This window comes from Dromaius novaehollandiae, chromosome 2 (assembly GCF_036370855.1).
Source record: "Dromaius novaehollandiae isolate bDroNov1 chromosome 2, bDroNov1.hap1, whole genome shotgun sequence".
NCBI lineage: Eukaryota > Metazoa > Chordata > Aves > Casuariiformes > Dromaiidae > Dromaius > Dromaius novaehollandiae.
The window spans coordinates 94812276-94831708 of NC_088099.1; the positions used below are offsets into that span (position 1 = coordinate 94812276).

General features: G+C 41.1%; 1 protein-coding gene across 2 annotated transcripts in view; it reads left to right on the forward strand.

Annotated features, from left to right (window-relative positions):
* Positions 1-17871, forward strand: part of RIPOR2 (RHO family interacting cell polarization regulator 2) — a 73228-nt gene extending 55357 nt beyond the window's left edge. The window contains exons 14-22 of one of the 2 annotated variants that reach the window (XM_026115669.2): positions 2582-2766; positions 4643-4811; positions 6307-6442; positions 7405-7566; positions 9112-9270; positions 10325-10527; positions 11989-12072; positions 14305-14395; positions 16228-17871. In XM_026115669.2, the coding sequence (XP_025971454.2) occupies positions 2582-2766; positions 4643-4811; positions 6307-6442; positions 7405-7566; positions 9112-9270; positions 10325-10527; positions 11989-12072; positions 14305-14395; positions 16228-16328 (1290 nt within the window). In that variant the 3' untranslated portion in view covers positions 16329-17871. The remainder of the gene's footprint in view (positions 1-2581; positions 2767-4642; positions 4812-6306; positions 6443-7404; positions 7567-9111; positions 9271-10324; positions 10528-11988; positions 12073-14304; positions 14396-16227) is intronic. The other variant, XM_064506941.1, reaches the window with a different exon arrangement.
* Positions 17872-19433: the final 1562 nt, after the last annotated feature.

The window sequence follows — 19433 nt, forward strand, 5'->3', positions numbered from 1 at the left end:
GGGATAGGATCTCTTCCCTTTCATCGCAAACATCAAAGCAGCGTTTCTGGAAATCAGTAAAATTCCTCAGCAGCAATAGATTTGCTCCTGCCTGGAGCATCCTTTCACAACTTTTGTCTGCAGTGTGCTTACCATAACCTTATATCCTCAAGCAATGGATCTATTAAACTACTCGGCACCTGGGGGAAACAGAAAAAGGTCTCATAAAAGAGAGTAATTAAATTCTATCCTCTACAGAGTCATTGTGAATCCATTGCTTGTGCCATGCAGGAGATCAAACTATAGCCAACTTTCTGCCTTTAAAATCTATGGCCACATCCTCAGTGGGTGTACTTTGCCGTACCACCACTGAACCCAGTAGAGCTGTGCAAGGCCAGCTGAGAATCAGGCCTTGTAGCCATAGAAGCTGAATTTTGTAAATTGCCAAAGTAATTTAGGAGCACAAGGCTCACTGAAGGTTGCCATTCCCAAATCTCCTGGCTTTTTTCCAAGCTTTTTCCTTTATTCCCCATAGATTTTTAAATGACACCAGGATAAACAGAACATGTTTTTCAATTAGAAGGAAGAAAGGGGTTTTGCATGTGTGTTGTTAATGTGTTTACTGCCAATCATTGTGACTTATATCTGCCCCATAAACAAAAACTCATGACACATTATTGTGCAGAGTATTATATGGGAAATACTCATTTCAAATGCTTCATATTCATATGCAGGTTGGTCTGCTAGCTGTTTAAGCCTCACTATTTAAAAACACAGCTGAGAAGGAAAGAAGGAAGCATTTATCCTTCTGCATTACCTTTTTAATTTTTTTTTTAAACTTGATTAATATCTTTGTTTCCATTGGTGTTTGCAGCCACATGGTATTTTCCCAAATTAAGTACTTTTTAACTGCCCACAGCCCCTGTTCCTTGCACTATATCCCAAGTTGGTTCATGCAGGCAAGGCTACCAGTACTATTATTCTTAAATTTCTTGGATGCTCTGCAGCTTGTATAGAGAGATCAGCTATCAAAACAGGAGAAGGGCAATAGGGAGTGTTTATTGACACTCCTTTTATCAGAAGGTACAAAGAGACAGACATGGGAGAGGGGGGAGGGAAAGAGAAGGATGAACACGTGCAGACAAGATTCCTGCACGCTGGAGACAGCCACTTCTTCCAGATCTGTGTTATGTGTGGCCTATCGATTAGCTTGCAGACTGACACTCAGCATCCCCAGTGCTGAATGCCCAGGCAATGCCGGGCTCCACATGCAAAAAGGTTGAGCTGGAATCCAGATGTGGCTGAAGAAAGCCCTCTTGGCCATATCAAATGGGAAGAGAACATGAGAAGCTTGTATAGTGCTGTTTGCTTTTGCCCGAAGAAGCTGCACTACCAGCCCTGAAAGGAGCAGTAGCTAAAACTGTCAGTACTGCAGGGGGAGCAGGATACAACTGCTACCTATATCACAGCGATGTTGTGAAGTGTTTGATCAGTTAATGATTGTACAGTCATTTTAAGGTGTAAAACATCACAAAGGCTAACAAATGAAAATTATAGATGTACGAATGAATTAGAAACAAAACTCCACAAGCTCCTCCTCAAGCTCTAGAAGAGTTCACATCTGGCCTTGAGTCTGAACTTCGATGCCAACTCATTTCTTTCTACGAGCTGAGTCAAAGTCCTGACTCTTACTCAGGACTTGAAGGTTTGCTCTGGAACTGCACCTGTGGCTCCCGGCTGTTTTAATCAGATTATCACATAGTGCCAGGGGTGCAGAAGTCATTGCACAAACCGATGGAGGTGATCCCTCAAGTAGCTGATTTGGCATCTGATCCTGCAAGGTGACCCTGAAAGTGACTCTGTGGGCGTCTGTATGAATCACCACATGGGACCAAGGCCTTTGATACTTCTTACAACAACAGCAAGGCTTCCGCCACGTGTCTTCCCAGCAGTGCAATAGGATGGTTCCCCCCTCTCTAGCACTCTTAATCTCCAAGTTACAGTAAAGCTTTTTTCTGTCACTTAGGAATCTCTCTGATGATGCATGATTGGCTTTTCCTTAATTAGCCTTGATCTCATGTGGTTTCAAAGCCCACAAAAGTTCTCTCATAACATGCATTAACCTGCAGATATGGGACCAGATTCATTCCTGGCTAAGCTCCACTGGAGTTACATCAGGAATAAATCTGATAGTATAATTGGATACATGGAACTAAGCTTCTGTACCTCTAATAGCAATTATGGAACATGCCTTCCCTTTTCAACTTCCAGTGCATTAATTGCCACTTCTCCTTTTGGAAGATGTTGAAAGCTGTGTCACTTGGATTCAAGATATATTTCTCATTTCTATAAAACATACTGAATTCTACCTTTGAGGGTTTTGCAGGGGGAGGGGATGGGATGGGGAGGAAGAAGGGAAGGGTTTTCCAGTTCTCAGATACTGATTGTATATACTATGAATATGAAGATTTGAAACAAAACACTCAATAAAATGAAGTTTTGAAAATAAAATGAAGAGTTTGAAAGTTTTAAGCTTTATCCTTTTTATTTTTCAGTAGTAGATAATATCTGGGGTTTTCATTGGTTCGTTCTGCCTTTGCAGTGCAAGCCAGCAGTAAACCGAAGCAGGTCCTCCAGTTTAAGTCTAACAGTTGAAAGTGCTTTAGAAAGCTTTGATTTCCTGAACACCTCTGACTTTGATGATGAGGATGGTGGTGGTGAGGAGGTTTGTAATGGTGGAGGAGTTGCAGACTCAGTATTTTCAGATACTGAGATTGAGAAGAATAGGTAAGTTTGTAGCAACCGCCAGCTGTGCTTAAGCAAAACTGACATACTAGCTCTTTGTCACTAACAGGGGATCCCGGTACACACATTATTCAAGGAAGACTAAACTAAATCCTTGAGGAGATTATAGGGTCAGAGGGTTTCCTGTGGCTGCTGCATACAAAATCTTTAGCTTCCAGGATATTTTTTTCCTGTTCAAATACGTACAATATATCTCCCAAAAGAGAAGGGTGAATTAAATTAACCAGATGTCAGTACTGGCAGAGCCTCTTCCTTGACATAGGTTTGGACCTGGCTTTCCTTGGTTTGGATGTAATTACTAATTCCTCTGTGGTTTTTCCCCCCCTCCCCTTGTCTTTTCTCTCTAGCCGAATGAGTCTTTGCAGTGGATTAAGCTTGTCAGTAACAATAACACAGGGCCAGATTTAAGCAGCATGGTGTAGGTTTCCTTTGGAATGTAAGAGTGATGACTGGTGCTTTGTTCATGGCCCTGCGTGTTACGTGCCCTTTTCCTTCATCACTTCTGGTCTTTCTGAGAAAACAAACAAACAAAAAAACCCACCCTGAAACCTGTTTTGTTTGTGCTGTGGCCTGTCATTGTCATGTGACCTAAAGATGCTGTGTTTCAATCATTAGATCCTAAAAGCATGTTTGTACCCTCAGAACTGAGGCGATGCCTGGCAGGTACCCGCGTGGCAACAGAGCTGGAAAACAGCTGCTGAAGAACGCAGTTCCCTAAGGCCCCACGCTTTCTCAGAAGGGAGCTATATATACTTCTCACAGCTTATCATGGCCAGTTTAAGAGGATTTCAAGTACAAACAAGCAAGCACCATTCAGTTCCCATCATCTCACTGCGTATTCTCTTCCCAGATTAAGATTTAGTGGGAAGAAAAACTTTGAAAATTATGTGGCTTGCTAAACTGGCATTCTGAACTCAGCTCAAACTGCACTGATTTAAGGATCTGGCTTTAAGCAGGCACTTCAGCATAAATTTGGGTTAATCAGCAAAAATTTTAGTTAGTTACAAACTAACTTTGAGTTAACTAAAATTTTTAAGTTAAACTAGACAAAAAAATCATTTTTTCCCCTCTGGCTCATCCCTAGACAGCACAGGTTCCTGCTTCCAATTTTGATGCGTGTGTGACTCAGTGAAAAGACTGCAAGTGTTGAAACTTCAACTTGCAGCTGTATACACTTGCTTTCCAGGGACCGAGCCTGGGCTTTGCATTTAGACATAGGGAGGACCATTTGTACAACAAGACAAAGCTGGAAATAATGATTTAAAACACAGTGGGAATAGCTTTACGCTGTTACAGAAACTATTGGCAAACTAAACTGTTCACATTGTGCCTAAAACAGCATATGAAAACATCATGTCTCTTATTCCAGCAGTGGTTTTCCTTTCCTTCTACCCTGAGCATTAAATTTGGCACTGGGAAAACACCGATAGATTTGTTAGTAACAGCTTAATGCTTGAGATGACGCAAACTGTAATGCTGCTTAATCCAGGCCGATTTGGGAAATAATTTATCTACAGATGGAATAAAACACTTTCACCACCAAGCAATAATAATTGCAGGTTAAAAAGACTTGATGGTGAGGGTGTTGCATCATTCAAGGCAAACAAGTCAGGGCACCATGGAAGAAATTTATCCTCTCAGGGCATACAACCGTTCTGCATCTAGGTCAGGATATCACTGCTAATTTGTGATATGATGTATTCATTAAACGGTTTTTTGGCTTATCAAGGGCTGTTTGGTTCCAGATCACTGCTTTCAGCAATTCTTCCTGTGCTTGTTGCTAGTCACTTTGAGTAAACCTGTGTTTCTGTCTGCTAAGGAGGTGCTCAGCCCTTCACTGACCTCCCTCCCTTAACAGTTACAGGCCAGAGCACCCCGAAGCCAGAGGCCACCTCAGTGAAGCTCTCACCGAAGACACGGGTGTTGGCACCAGTGTTGCTGGCAGTCCTCTTCCACTGACCACAGGAAATGACAGCCTTGATATAACTATAGTTAAGCACTTGCAATATTGTACACAGCTCATTCAGGTACCAGGCCCAGCTCATTCTGGGCATATATTTTTAATCTTTCCTCCAGGCACTTGCATGCCAATGACATAGGGTATGAGCTGGCCGCCAAGGTTAGCATTGCTCGTGGGAGGCAGCGAGAGCTTGGCGCTGGGACAGCTGTAGCCACCACTTTGAAAACTTCTCCAAAAGCTGTTCCAGTGACACCCCTCATCCCAAACTGGAAAAGCCTCTGTCATTTCAGTCCTGGTCCATCTCAGAATAGATCAGACATGCAAACTGCCAGGCATTTTTAAGATGCCGCCCAGGAAGAATGATGGGCAGCTCCCCAGACCTGCTTCTCACAGGAAACAGCCACTGCTGGGGGTTAGAAATTTCCACTGGTTTCACCAGGAGATCCTCAATGAGAGTAGTCCCCTGTTAAGTCAACTCATGTCTTCAGAGGTGAAATAGAAGCCTATGGCTCCACTATTTACTCTAACAGAGCCCCAGACAGTGATGTTTAAAAGCAAAAAAAGTATTTCTGCATATGATGTGGAGAAGAATCTCCAGTTAAAATTGTCCCTAAGTGGACTCTAAAACAAACACTTGGATGCATGACAGTCTCTCTGGGACATCAAAATTGTCTATCCATGCTCATGACTGACTAGCACAACCTTTCAGCAGGGTTTTTCAGAGCCTAAGCACAACAAATGTAATTTTAAATCTCTAGCAAGCTGCTATAGCAAGCAAAGGCATTACAGTTTTCCTGCTGAATTAAAACATACTGCAACTTCCTCATTACAGTTTGACTTTCCAGCGTTAGATATAATTAGTATTTGTTTCCAAAGGCCCCACCGAAGCAATGCAGAGCAATGCTTAATGCTGAGTTAGACACTGCTGTCTCACAAGGACAAGAAGAGGGCTTTGGCTTAAATAAAAGAGTATACAATAAATGTGCAGATGGGGGAGAAAAGGTGGAACTCTCTGTCCACACACTGAGCTGATTTGATATGAATAAGGTGGACAGCTGAAGAAAATGCAGATCTCAGCAGCAGGAAATGTTAGCATGGGGAAAGCACCAAATTAATAAAGGCACCTGGGTAGTTGATCAGAGCTGAAACAAAGCAGAAAGACAGTAATTAACGGTATGCTTGCTGGCAGATATGTTCTGAAATTCCATGGCCTGTAATATGCAAAAATCAAACTAACAATATTTTCTGGCCTTAAGATTCACAAAGCTGGATTCCTTTAGCTTAGCAGAGCACATAAATCAGAAATAACTTATGCAAATGGCTACTTGAATACTTAAGTACCTGGATCTGGCTGTAGATACTAAAAATATACACAATAATGCTTATCAACTGGGACCATAAAATATCACAGAGACAAAAACATTTGAAGTTAAGGAGATTCCAGATGATGGATTTGCTATTGCACTTTGTCAGCAGCCAGGGGGTTGGGAGGGTTTTTTTTTTTTTCTGAATTTTTCCAATTCAATGATTCCTTTTCCTCCCTTCTCACTTGTTTTCATCAGCAAATTGTGTTCTCCAATAAAACACCATTTGTAGCAAGAGACCTCCTGGATAAACTATCTAGGCAGATCCTAGTGATGGAGAATATTGCAGAGATCAGCACTGAGAACTTGGGAAACCTCACCTCCCTTACTGATGGTAAGAGACAAGTTAGGGGGGTTCCTTCCAACATGGATTTGTTTGGATATGTGTATCTGCTTAGTCACTGTATAGAGCACACTGTGACTACACGAAATCCCACTGTAGCAAGGGTTGACTCACAGTTGCAAACAGATGCTGCCTCAGTCACCAAAGCTGGTCAGAGGCCTTATTCTAGCCTAAGCACTGGTGTCCAGAAACAGAGGGGCAGAAGAGAAAGGAATATAGGGATGCTTATCCTGCTTCACGTGCAGAAGATCAGCAAAAGGAACTGCTGCAGTGGGGAGGGGATGCTGCCATTCCGAAAGAGCCCACTTCTCTCTCCACCTCTCTTTCCTGAGGAAAGATGGGATCTGTGTTACAGTATTGGAGATATAATACAACTCTTTGAATGGTTTATCTGGAAGACTGTTTTCAGTCATCTCAATAAAGAACCATTTGTATGGCTTTTGTTGAGTTTATTCTCATACCTTGGACAAGTTTGACGTACACTCAGTTATTCATCTCTGTGAGGACTCTGGCAGGATAGGTAAATACACCTGGGCATTTTTTGGTTTTTTGTTTTTTTAAATCAGAAAACAGAGGCAAAGTTAAGTGACTTACCTAAAGCCACAAACAGTGCTAGGACAAGGACCAGTTCCTGGGCCCGAGTCCTGCATTCAGACCATTTGCTATATTTCCCTAGTACTTCATGGTATTTAAAAGAATGAGACATCAGTGCCCTGAACTGGATCAGGAACAAATTTTCTCACATCCTACTGTGGCAAATGGAAGCAACACATTACAAACTTGGAGTGAACACCCAACCATGCACTGTGAAATTAATGACACAGGGCAAACTATCAAACAAAACTGTCAGTTAGTGAGGTCAGTAGTCCTCCACACTTATGATATTTTATTTTTAGGAACACAATGTTTTCAGCGAGGCTTTCTTTCACCATTCATTTTGTCTTCTCCTCCAGCAATTCCAGAGTTTCACAAGAAGCTGTCATTACTGGCTTTCTGGACAAAATGTACTGGTCCTTCAGGAGTGTATCATACATCTGCAGACAAGATGATGAAGCAGCTGGATATCAGTTTTGCCACCACTGTGAATGAAGAATGTCCAGGGCTTGCAGAAACAGGTACTAACTGCTGCAAAAAACTAATATCTATCATCAGAATGGAGACAAATTGGGTATATTTGTTTTCTACTGGGCTTTACTCAACTCTGGTTGCTTTTTTCCAACCCCATGGAGGTCTGTTTGGATGTGGCTCCAAGATTTCATCTGAAAATTAATGCCACAGCTCTTCAAACAATTTTGGCCCAAAATAATTAGGTTGGAATAGGAGAAAAAGGTGAGGTGAGCAGCAGAGAAAACATTGTTTTAAGGTTTATGAAGTACGCAGAAAATAGATTTATTCCCAAATACAGGTTAATAGGCAATTCAGTGAGGCAGAAATCCTCTCACCTAATTTTAGGTATCTGTATAGCATCTATGGTAGGGAAACTGTTCAATCCAGTGTCCTTAACAGGGTTCAACTCCAGGTTTCCACTTCATCCAAAAGATACAAAATAATTCTCTGTAAGATGATTTTATTAATATTACAGCTTGATCTGAGTGCCTCCTCAGAGGTACCCTGAACAGAAAATTCCCTGAGTATTTATACCCCTACGGGTTAAGCCCTCTGTCCATTCTCTGATTTGTTGCACCAATGATTGCTCGACAAGTAGTAGCTTCTTCGCTCTTGGTTGGTTTCCCCATTGTCTCCAGGAGGAGTTATGGTACTCACTGATCATTGCTGAAGCTGTTTTGTTACTTTCTTCTCTCCTCCTTCCCTCCTTGTTCAAACTGGCTCAGACAATTTAGGGAAAAGTTCAGTGATGTCCGGCCTTAGGCTTAGCTCATAAATTTAGCTACTAGTGCTGAGCAGATGCTATTATATCCAGCAGTCTATGCCCCATTATAGCTCATTTGAATCAAATCCATACACAGTAAAGTAAGTCTATCTAAATATAGTTTCTTATTTGGAGTGGGATGTACCACATCTCAAACTACAGTAATATTGACTGGTTCTCCATGGGCTATAATGGGAATGTAGAGTGACTTGCACAGATGTGAGCACCCATATTGCAGGTGCCTGCGCAGGATTGTGTTTTCCTTCATGCCCCATGCTACACAAGTCATGAACAAGTCTCAAGCTAGCCTTCTGCATGCCACACACACATATATGAAAATAAAAATAAGCAAAACCAAATTCTGCTTCTAAGCAAGTCTCCCCTACTTCAGTGGCATTACTGAGGTGTAATTGGGTAGCGCATGTGGATATGTGTTTAGGGATTCGTTATACCACTTGGTTAGGAAGGACACTGTATTGGATAAGAAGCTGCACTGACCTTGCAAGATCTGGTTTCAATTCTTAGTGCAACCCAGAAAGGAGCATAGTCTAACTTGGGCCTCCCTGTCACCTGTTAACTGGCAGAAGTTAGTCCTTAGCTCACGATGATATCCTCTAGGGATGAGGGCTAGACAGAGGGAAAGTAGCTGTGCTTATAGTTGAGATTAGAAATGTTGGGAGGTATCTGGCTTTGAAAATACAATTCTCTCTTTTGGACTTTCAAGTGGACTGTGGGATTTTGCCATCAGCTTTTGTTCTCACTAATACATCCTTTTGTCTGCTGCCTGCAGTCTTCAGAATTCTGGTGTCTCAGATCCTGGACCGAACAGAGCCCGTCCTCTACTCCAGTATGTCCTCAGAAATCATAACAGTCTTTCAGTATTACAACTATTTTGCCAGCCATAGTGTTAATGACCTTGGAAGCTATTTGCTGCAGCTTGCAAAAGAAGGTAGGATATAGAAATTCTGGAAGCTAAAGGGGAAATATATTGCTGTCCTTCTGAGGTCAGCACAAAACAGTTCAGCCCTTAGCTTGATTTTTTAAAAGTGGAAAAGAAGGCAAGCAATTGCCTTGGGTGCTAAGTATGGCTGCACCCAAACAGCTGTACATATCAAAGAAAAAGAGCTGATGCGCTCACACCCTCAGTATATTCTGTTTCCATATTAGAATGGGAAACAACTATGTTGAAAGAGTTGCTTTTTAGGAAAAGGCTAGTGCTACTGGGCTGGGCCCCAGGTCTGGGAAGTTTTCTGTGCTCACGGCTTTGATGGAGTTCCAGTCTTTCATCATCCTTTATGGACAGATCTTCTGAAGTGTTGAGCTCTTCTCAGGAGCCAAGAGATCACAGCACCGCAGTGTTTGGCAGGCTCTGGCACTGAGATCTAAAGAGGAAAGCAGACACTCCACAAAGCATGCTAAAGTTCAGTTCCTGGGAAGCAAATTTTTCTTCTTTCCCATTTGAGAAAGTTTGAGGAACCTTGTGTAGTTTCCACTTTTTTGGGAGCACACTGGAGAGCTTTTGCTCAAAAGCCTGGAAGGGAAAAGACATTTCAATTCACTTCTGAATTGCATGAGCCCTGGCTCTTGGTGGGGGACATCAACCTGCTTAGAAAAAAGCATCACAAAGATGCTCTGGAAGTCATTACACTGACTAGAATACTGTATTTCACTTGTTAGGAGGAGGATTTACATTTTCCAGCAGAACTGAAGATTTGATGAGTAGGCACATAGCATATCTCTGGGTGAGCCTTAGTGTCCCATCTAGCTCATCTACCCATCTCCTTCTCCTTAGGAAGGAGGTCTGAGAAGCCCAGCCCAACTTAAAAGCACAGACAGTCCCATACAGGCACATCACAATGCTGACAATTGCCAAGTTGAGGATTTTTCATCTGTCCTTTCTGGGAGTAGTAAAAATTGAGGATTGCTAGTGGGGAAAGGAGCAATCTGAAGTACTGAGAGGATAAAGCAAGTAACAAGGACCTTTCTTCCTTTTGCACTTCTAGCCTCTGTGGTTCAGATGCTGCAGTCAGTGAAAGATGGGAAACTGCAGCAGAACATGGCCAAAATAAATTCTAATAACCTTCCACCACAACAAGAAGTATTGAGAGCTCTGGCTTTACTTCTGACCGAAAATAAAAATGAAGTCAGTGAGACTGTGGCATCACTTTTGACAGCTACAGCAGAAAACAGGCACTTCAGGGAGAAGGTAAGTGGCAGAAACTCGCCTATCACCTAGGGACCCTGTATAATCATGACATCATGAATTTCTGCCTGTAGGTTTCAAATGTCTACGTGTATAAAATAATTTCTCCAGATTTGATTTAAACTGATCCAGAGGGGTTTCCTGTCCAATTTTTCTGCAATTATGTAGGCCTGTTTCTACCTGCCATTATACTAAACAGGTACTAACCAAAGCTGTGCAAATAGTTAGCAAGTCCTGTACTCTCCCACTGTCTTGCACATTTTAGCATTTCTGATGGGCTGTCTCAGACTTGGCTTCAGTGCAACATTCCTCAGCATCATCACTGTGCAAAGACAGGTCTGAGATTTTATTCCAAAGAAGGCTGACATCTATGGGGGATGAACTGACCTGAGTGAAGGCAGTTCAGGAGAGGATGAACTGCCTTGAGTGAACAAGGATCAGCTGTGATGGCTTTTGCAAGGCCAAAGAATTCTGGTCCAAGATCTGAGTCTATCACAGATACAGAAGATAAGCAGGGCCAGATTAAACACAGAAATTAAAGAGAAGAGGAAGAAATTATGGGCTGACTTCTATCCTTTTCAGGGGAGACCTTTCCCTTCTATCCTCTTGTTCTTACATCTTTCTTGTTCCCAGTCAGGATAGAATGAAAGAACAGGAAGCTGGAGGAACAAGAGTGGCAGAATGGGAAGAAGAAGAGGGAGCTCATTCTTTGCTGCACTTCTCTGCCAATTAAGCCCCCTCTTTCTTTGTCCACCCACTTCATTTTCCATTTTTGCAGCCTCTTGGTATCTCACACCATCCTCTCACCCTCCCAGCTTGCAAGCAGCATTTCAGGGAAAAATGTAACCTTCTCCTGGAACATGCACTCAGCCAATATCTGGTTCCCTGCCTGAAGGAAAAACCACAAGGTGCCTTAAGGCTTTATGGAGATCATTATGCAGCCATCTGCCACTAAGATTTGCAGCTCATGCTGGTTTTGTTTGCTTTGCAATAGCTACTGATTTCTAGAATCAAGCAGTAAGCTGGTCTAACAGCTCGTGCTAACCTTGTAATAGTCATTCTCAGTCCCTTTGAAGCCCATTCCAGCCCGTTCATTACTATCCCTATATTAGAGAGACCATCTCAAGAGTCAGCTGTTAAGCTATTTGGACTCCAAGGCCTATTTGCTCCCTGGCAATTTATGCAGAAAGGCCCTCAGGGATGCCAGATTGTGCTGCTCACTTTAAGGTGAACATTTGCTCACCAAAAATTGGCCTCAGACCACACACCTTCATGGAGCCATAATTAGTGGCCTGGGCTGGAGCTGCACTGAGAACTTCTCATCTCTACACTTGTGCCCACACAGTCCTCTAGTAAGGAAGGGCTGTGCATCTCAGTAGGGCAGCAGCACCTCTGTCCTCCACCTTTCTGCTCCACACAGGTTCAAACATTTTCATTGTTATACTCTTCTTGATCTGTTTTCAGGCCTTGATTTACTACTGTGAAGCACTTACCCAGCCCAACCTCCAGCTGCAGAAAGCAGCTTGCCTGGCTCTGAGATACCTCAAAGTAAGAGACAAGAAATTCAACTGTGGCACTTGGCTTTACTTTAAAGAAAGAGCATATGACAATGATAAAGTTTATCTTTTGCATTTCATCTTTTGCTCCCTATCATACTGATTTTAGGAGACTGACTTCTGTGTAACAGAAAAAAAATTGAGTTCTGACTGAGAGGAAAAATATCATCCTCTCCCAAAATAAAATTAGCTATAATGCACATGACTTGCAACTGTAGAAAAGAGAAAGGGAGAAAGAAGTCACAGCTCATTTTGTGATACCACACAGAGAGTATAAGCAGGAAGTACAAACCATACTGGCAAATAACTGGTACACTTAAACGCTGAGTCTTCAGCTAGCTTTTGGTGCCATTTCTGCACTTCTTCCTGTGACAAAGCAAAAAAGTTGCCCTTACACTGGCTATATAGAGCCATGGGAGGCAGCAGCTATCTAAGCCTGTCTGGTATTGGACACTAGGCCAAAAAATGTATTCAATGGAACAGACAGACTGCAGACTGATTATTTCTCCCTCAAAACTGCCCCCTGGAGAAGACACCTCTAGAATGTAACTGCATCCAAAACTGATACTCTTCAGTATCTAGTCCAATATCACTTAGATATTAAAGACTGTTTTCCCTAGAACAAGATGCTAGCAGGGATCTCTTATAGGCAGTGATAAAGAGGCATTACACCTCTGCTGTATACAAGGTACAGTAGTGTGTTTTTGGTCTCTTGGGAAAAGGCAGAATAAGAATCAGTGGTGGCAACTGGGGCCAAACAGATTGAACTTGTGCAGTGCATTTTCAGTGACTCGAACAGTGAGAATGGCAACTGCTAGAAAAAAAAATACTAATGAGGGAAACGATCTCCATCTTTTGAGATCTTTAAATAAAAAGCTGATGCCTTTCTGAAAGGTATTATTTCAGGAATATGAATGCTGCAACTGAAAGGTGATAGCCAACGCTGCAGATGAGCTAACCTGGTAGCAGTCTCACCCACAGCACGGAGCTAGTGGAGATCAGCCACTCAAGGTCCCGCTCTGTGTCTCCCAGCTTTTGCAGAGCTTGCTGTGGCTCCATTGTTCATTTCAATATATGAGCTGTAGTCACCCCCCGCACAGACTTGCCCTTTGTCAAGCACAAGTGACTAGGTTCAAGATGGAGGGATGAGATTTAATGGCTGTGGTAGATAAGTCCTGACTAGGAGCACTGCAGAACATACCTATGCTCCCAGCATGAACACAAGACATATACAAATATTGACTCTGTAGCTCAGAGCCTCTTCCTTATGTCATGGCAAGGGGTCATATCTGCCCTTCCTTTCACTCACTCTGTCATTGTAGTATTGCATGACCTACTTAAAGACACTATGACAGCTGCTCTCTCGGTAGGCCTGAAATTTGCAGCAGAGGAGAGCAGAATTATTCCTTATTTTCTTCCCAAAATAGCAGAGGCAAGGAAAACTGTAGAAGTGCTGGTCAGCACAGATATCAGTGAGGAGCCTGCAGCAATAACTTCAGGTGACTTGGCTGGCCAGCAAAAATGCTGATACAGATACAGTTATGTCTGCAAGAACAGCCTTTCTGACCCATCAAGTTCGACATGCTGAGGGTGAGACTCACTCCCTGGTCACCTGTCTCCCATTCTTCTTCCTGCTGTACCCATATCTTGGCACATTTATGGCCTTGTCCCACAGCCCCTTGCACAGCCTACTGTAAAAAGTGGCAGATGTAGCTGGTCAGGCGTATTTATGCATATAGCGCATAGGTTACAAAATTTGGAGTCCACACTGGCAGGAGAAAATATCCTTCTCCAAGGATGCCTACCCACAAAGAAAACCCTGAAAGTCACATTGCCCACATCCCCACCAAGGCCTCACCCAGGACCTCCCTTAGGTGTGAGGTTTTAAACATAGGGCTTCCTGCATTGGTGTTGCAGAAACGTGAGCGCTCCCACCTTTGTGCTCCAGCAGCTTCCCCTAGTCACTGCTCTGGCAAGAGACCTTCTTTTCCTGTATGAAGAAGGAGAGGACAGAGGAGGGGTGGATGTTGTCATGCAGTTCTTGCTATGCCAGCACCCTCATGAACCCTTTCAAGACAGGCTCAAAGATACAAGGCAGTATTTGTGCATAGGTAGACCATCGGAAAGGAAGTGTAAACAGTGTTTAATATGGTCACACAGGGTTGTGGAATAAAACCCACGTTGTAATATGTAGTGTTAATACAGTTGATTTTGCACCTTCCAGGCTACTGAGAGTATTAAAATGCTAGTCACGCTCTGCCAGTGTGACAATGAAGAAATCAGGAAAGTGGCATCTGAAACCCTGCTCTCACTTGGTGAGTTACATGTTTTATAGCAATATATATTATTTATATTTTTAAACAGAGCAGCTATTTAAGACATCTAAGATATACAAATGCAATGCTCTAAATTGAAATAAAACTTTACCTAAACGCTCAAACAGATTAAAAATACATATTCTTAGAAATCATTGGTTTTGAAAACCATGAAAATGGACCAAAAAAAGAGAGAAATTAAATTGTATGAATTTGGAGAGGGAAGTAAAAAAGGAAAAATAGCAAAGGAGAAGTTGACAAACAGAAATATTTCATAATGAAGCTGAAAAACAAGTATAAATGTTCTGTACTATACTTTTTCTTTTAAAAAAGTTGGACAAGGAAAGAGAGAGCTACCTATCTTACAGGCTCATGTGTGCACTGATTGATGCCTCTCTGAGGTATATCACAACCTCCTTTCACATTCATCCTGCAGATCACAAGGCTGTTGTGATTTGGAATTTGATGCCTTTGTTAGGCCCACATTCAACAGGGACTCAAGCCAACCCAGTGATATTGCACTGACCTGGAATAGCAGCCATTGCATCTTGCATCTCAGAGAGCGTAATCTCCACCTGAGACCTGGTAACAAAGAGTCTTAAGGAGGCAGGACCAGCACACCTCGCACTGCGTATCATACATTCTTCTCCTGCTGATCATTTTCTGTCATGCACGTAGCCTCCATTTCTTAATTGGCTAAACAGTTTATTCAAACAAAAATCACACTCAAATGCCATTAGCACTGCCACGTGTTCCGTTTGTGCTAAATTATCTTTATATGCTTATTTGGACAGATCCTAATCTGCAAGTCCTCCTTCACACAGCAACTCGGACATCTTGCATAGACCTTCATTTATCCTTGGGACAACAGATAACCTGTTCATCAACCTGTAATCTAGCTGCATATCAGCGTGTGACTGGAAGCATGGCTGCAGTTTCAGGGCCCCAATGCTTCAGTGGCACAGCTACAATATAAATTTAAAAAAATGTATTTTACTGGCCCTCCCCCAACTCTGCAGGCTATGCATGAATTCCTACCCCATGGGTGCATCCCTCTCTAATGTTAATCATGCAAATTCTTCAAACATACTCTCTTGCACTCAGTAATTCAGCAGGAATTCTCTCTGCTGCTGGACATGTTATTGCTCAGGTTATAACACAATTAACCCATGGTCACATTCATAAACTCCAGGAGATTGTATTGCCATTCTGCTGTGTGATCTATAGAGACATTTTTTGATTCCTAATGGTCAATTCTACACACTAGGCTTAATGATATACTTAGGTGCATACAGATGACAGTACCTAAGAAACAGGGGCTTGACAGGCACAAATAGTTAAATTCAGCAAACACAGTACTTCCTTTTTTTCAGTGGCATATAAGTAAAGACATGGTTAGACTTACTTTTAAAAGTGCCAAGCCAGGAAGTGAGAAGTGGGTAAACTTTATATTGTCCAATTGAAAAGGGGATAAACATCATCTGCCTCAACTGTATTACAGCTGCAGCTGAGACCTTGAAAGACATAGATTATTCAGCAAGACAAGCATACAAATACTGTCATATAATCATACAAACCACATCTACTTCTGTTTTGCTCTAAATAAAACCATCAAACTACCATGAGAATAAAATAAGAAATAATATGAACATTCAGAGCACACTTAATTTTTCAAAGTAATTTCTGAAGTTGCCTTTAACAATATAAGAAATTCTAAGAATGGAAAGAAGTTACCAGCAGATTAGTGCTTTCTAACAGCAGAGAATCCAGGATTTTAAATTTTGTATGGCACTGATATAATATTTTATTATGCTTTAATATTTTGTGTTCAGGTGAAGACGGGAGACTGGCATATGAACAGCTGGACAGATTCCCTCGGGAATTTGTTAAAGTTGGAAGTCGCCGTGGAATGGAAGCTGCCACAGCTTTTTAGATGGAAAAGAACCTGCCTAAAATTTAAGTCATTAAACTAGGACAGAGCTGTAATTAAGTATGGGAAGTAGAAGGAAGACTTGGAAGAATTCTATGAGAATGTCCTGAAATGTAGCAATTTACGGACCTTTTAAGGAAAAGCAAAATGTAAGATCCAGCTATAGAGTTCCTTTTGGCTCCTCTATGCAGCTTATGATGGAATAGTTGGATGCTGGGGAACAATAATTTCTTGACTGATCCATAATAAATAATGTATTTGCAGTTATTCAGCCTCAGCAAACTTCTCTGAGTTTTTAAAACCTGGCATCTTCATATATTTTACAGAATATTATATTTGCTTCTTTTAAGTTGTTGTGAAAGCTTGAAATATGTGATGCTGTATCTAAAAAGGACAAGTAGGAGGCCACCTGAGCAGAACTACAAAGAAGCTTTCTCTTCAACTATGAGCTAAGTGTCTGCTGCCTCATGGTGTCCCCAGCAACACTCCAGGAGCACAGAACACCACTTGGCTTTCTCAGTTTTGTCTCAATAATGAAATATAAAACAAGTTTCCTCAAGTTTTGCCTCCAGAAACGGCATTATGTAAACCCTGGGAGGTGTCACTTTAGTGACTCATTCTAAATGCCTTTGCTGGTCTTTTATTTCCTTTCTCTTGCCCTCCAACAATGAAACATCATTAATCCAGGGATTTGCTAGGGGTATCAAGCAATCATGTAGGTTTGGATAAACTAAACCAAAAGGTAAAGAGCTTTTTTTTTTTTCCACCCCCTTCAGGAAGAAAAAGTGAGTACAACTAATTGCACAAGTCCCCAAAGCCATTTTGTTCTGCAGGTTGCAAGCAGGATTGGATTTCATGCACTCTAATTAGTGCATGATAGCTTCTATAAAGTGATTTCAATATAAAGAATTAGAACAAACTAAAGTGGACCTTTGAGGCAGTAATAAACAGAGTATGAGGTGAATGCATTCTCTTCCCTCACTGCAAAAATGAAAGACAGTGCTTCAAGCTGTTGATTATGAGCCTTAAGTTAACAGAGAAAGAGATGAATAGAATTTAACAGAAGAGTGTTCCTGTACTGTGTTCATTATGCATGAAATGCTATTTAGATGTCAATTAAAGTATCCAGATTTGCATAATTATATAAAAAAAGATTGCAAACAACTCACGTCAAAAAGAAGCCTTATGCGCCAAACACATTTGGCAGGCAGGATTTTTGTTTTGTTTCAGGTTTTTTACTGTGAATGTTACAGTGTACATATCTGTATATTTATAAAAATATATATTCTTCCTTTAATTAAAAAAGTACATTTGTACAGTTCAAAATGGTTACTTGTTTACTGAAGGGTACAGACTCTTTTTACAGAAGGTGAAATAACCATGTTATGGTTTTTATAACACATCTGTCCCATGAGCTGAATTCTCCAAGGTGTTCTTTTGTACTGACTTCTGCTATTTTTTTTTTGCCTTTAGTTTTGTGATATTTGTACTCACCATATTTCCTATCACATTTAAGTTATAATAAAGATTATTTTTTAATTACTAAGCACATCAGTCCATATGTAGTCACTCATTATATGAGCAGCTTCCCTAAAGTGAGGCTCATACAACCTCCAAATGCAATGGAAATCAGTTCCCAGGTAGCTCAGTTAGGGCTACTCACTTGTGATTGGATTTGGGGCAAACCATTGTTTAATCATATTAAGGCAAAAAGTTTGTGGGCAATATTTGTCTTTTGAAGTCTGGCCACCAGGTCACCATTTTATCACAATCTCGGAAAGTTTACCTAAATTACATGAAGTCATCTGCTAAATGTCTTACAGAGTAGAAATACATAATTCCAGTTTAGTAGCATGTCAACTCATGGAGATAGTAAAGTAATCCTGCTCTAAATCTTACCAAAACGTATAAATTACAACAAGGAATAGTATACATAGCAGAGAGTACTGTCTGAGGGCAGACAGAGAACTCCAACTTCTTGTGCACTAGGAGACATGGTGCAATGGTAGCTTGTGTTTTAATATGCACAACTATTGCATTTTCATAAGAGATTGGTTTGGCAACACCTATCTTTCTGCTGGCCAAGGGAAGATAAGTGGCAAACTATTTTAGTAACTAAAATAAAAATGTAAACCAGACAGGCAGGAAAGCAGAGAAGGGATGAAAACACAGTGAAAATTATGTGATGTGAAGTGAACCAAAACACATTTTACAAAAACAAGTTTTAAACTAAAATATTATTTTAGAAGCAAGGGGTGGGGGGGACTGTCTCATTTCAGTGTTCCTTCTCTGTTTGTTCCACAGTGAGTCTACAGGCCCTTGTTCCCATCCTAGAACCTCAGCAAGAAGCATATATTTAAGAAGAAAATCAGAATATTCTTATATTCCCATAACTACTAAAAGCTCTTACATAACATAATACATGACGTGTAATACATAACATACCTATCAAAAACTTGCTTATAGTTTGTGTATTACAGTGTGGAACATGACTTATAAACTATGAAGTCACCAGATTCTGTGTAATGCATTCTGAACTGTTGCTTACTTACCAATTAGATAAGTTTACTTTCAAACACGCACTAGTACCCTAAATTTCTAGCTACTTCTAGTTTAAGTTCAGAGCAAAACAACTTTGTATATCATTCAAGTCACTTTAAAGGCTCCACAAGGAGTAAGAGAAAATATGCTGAAGAGGATCCAAAACTATTACCAAACTTTGTTTGATTATTTTTTCCCTTCTGTGAAGAAAGAGTCTTACCAGACAGATGACAGTGCTTTTCATCACAAAAGAATTCAAGATTACAGCATAGACCTGAGGAACACAGAACTACCAATAGAGCAAAGAGCCAAAGCTGCAGTGAGCACAGGACTGCTAGCATATACAGGTACTATATCAAATGGGGTTGATGATACACTATATCTACTTTTGTCTAATTGTAGTTTGAATCCACCCTTTGAGAAGCGTATTAAAGCAAAGCCAATCTACTAGTTCATTATAACCGCTAACAACTGCTTATATAGCTCATATAAAGCAGGTAGGAGCAAATCTTGCTCTTAATAAAGTCGGTGAGAAAATTCACAGAAACATCAGTTGGAATGGTTAGA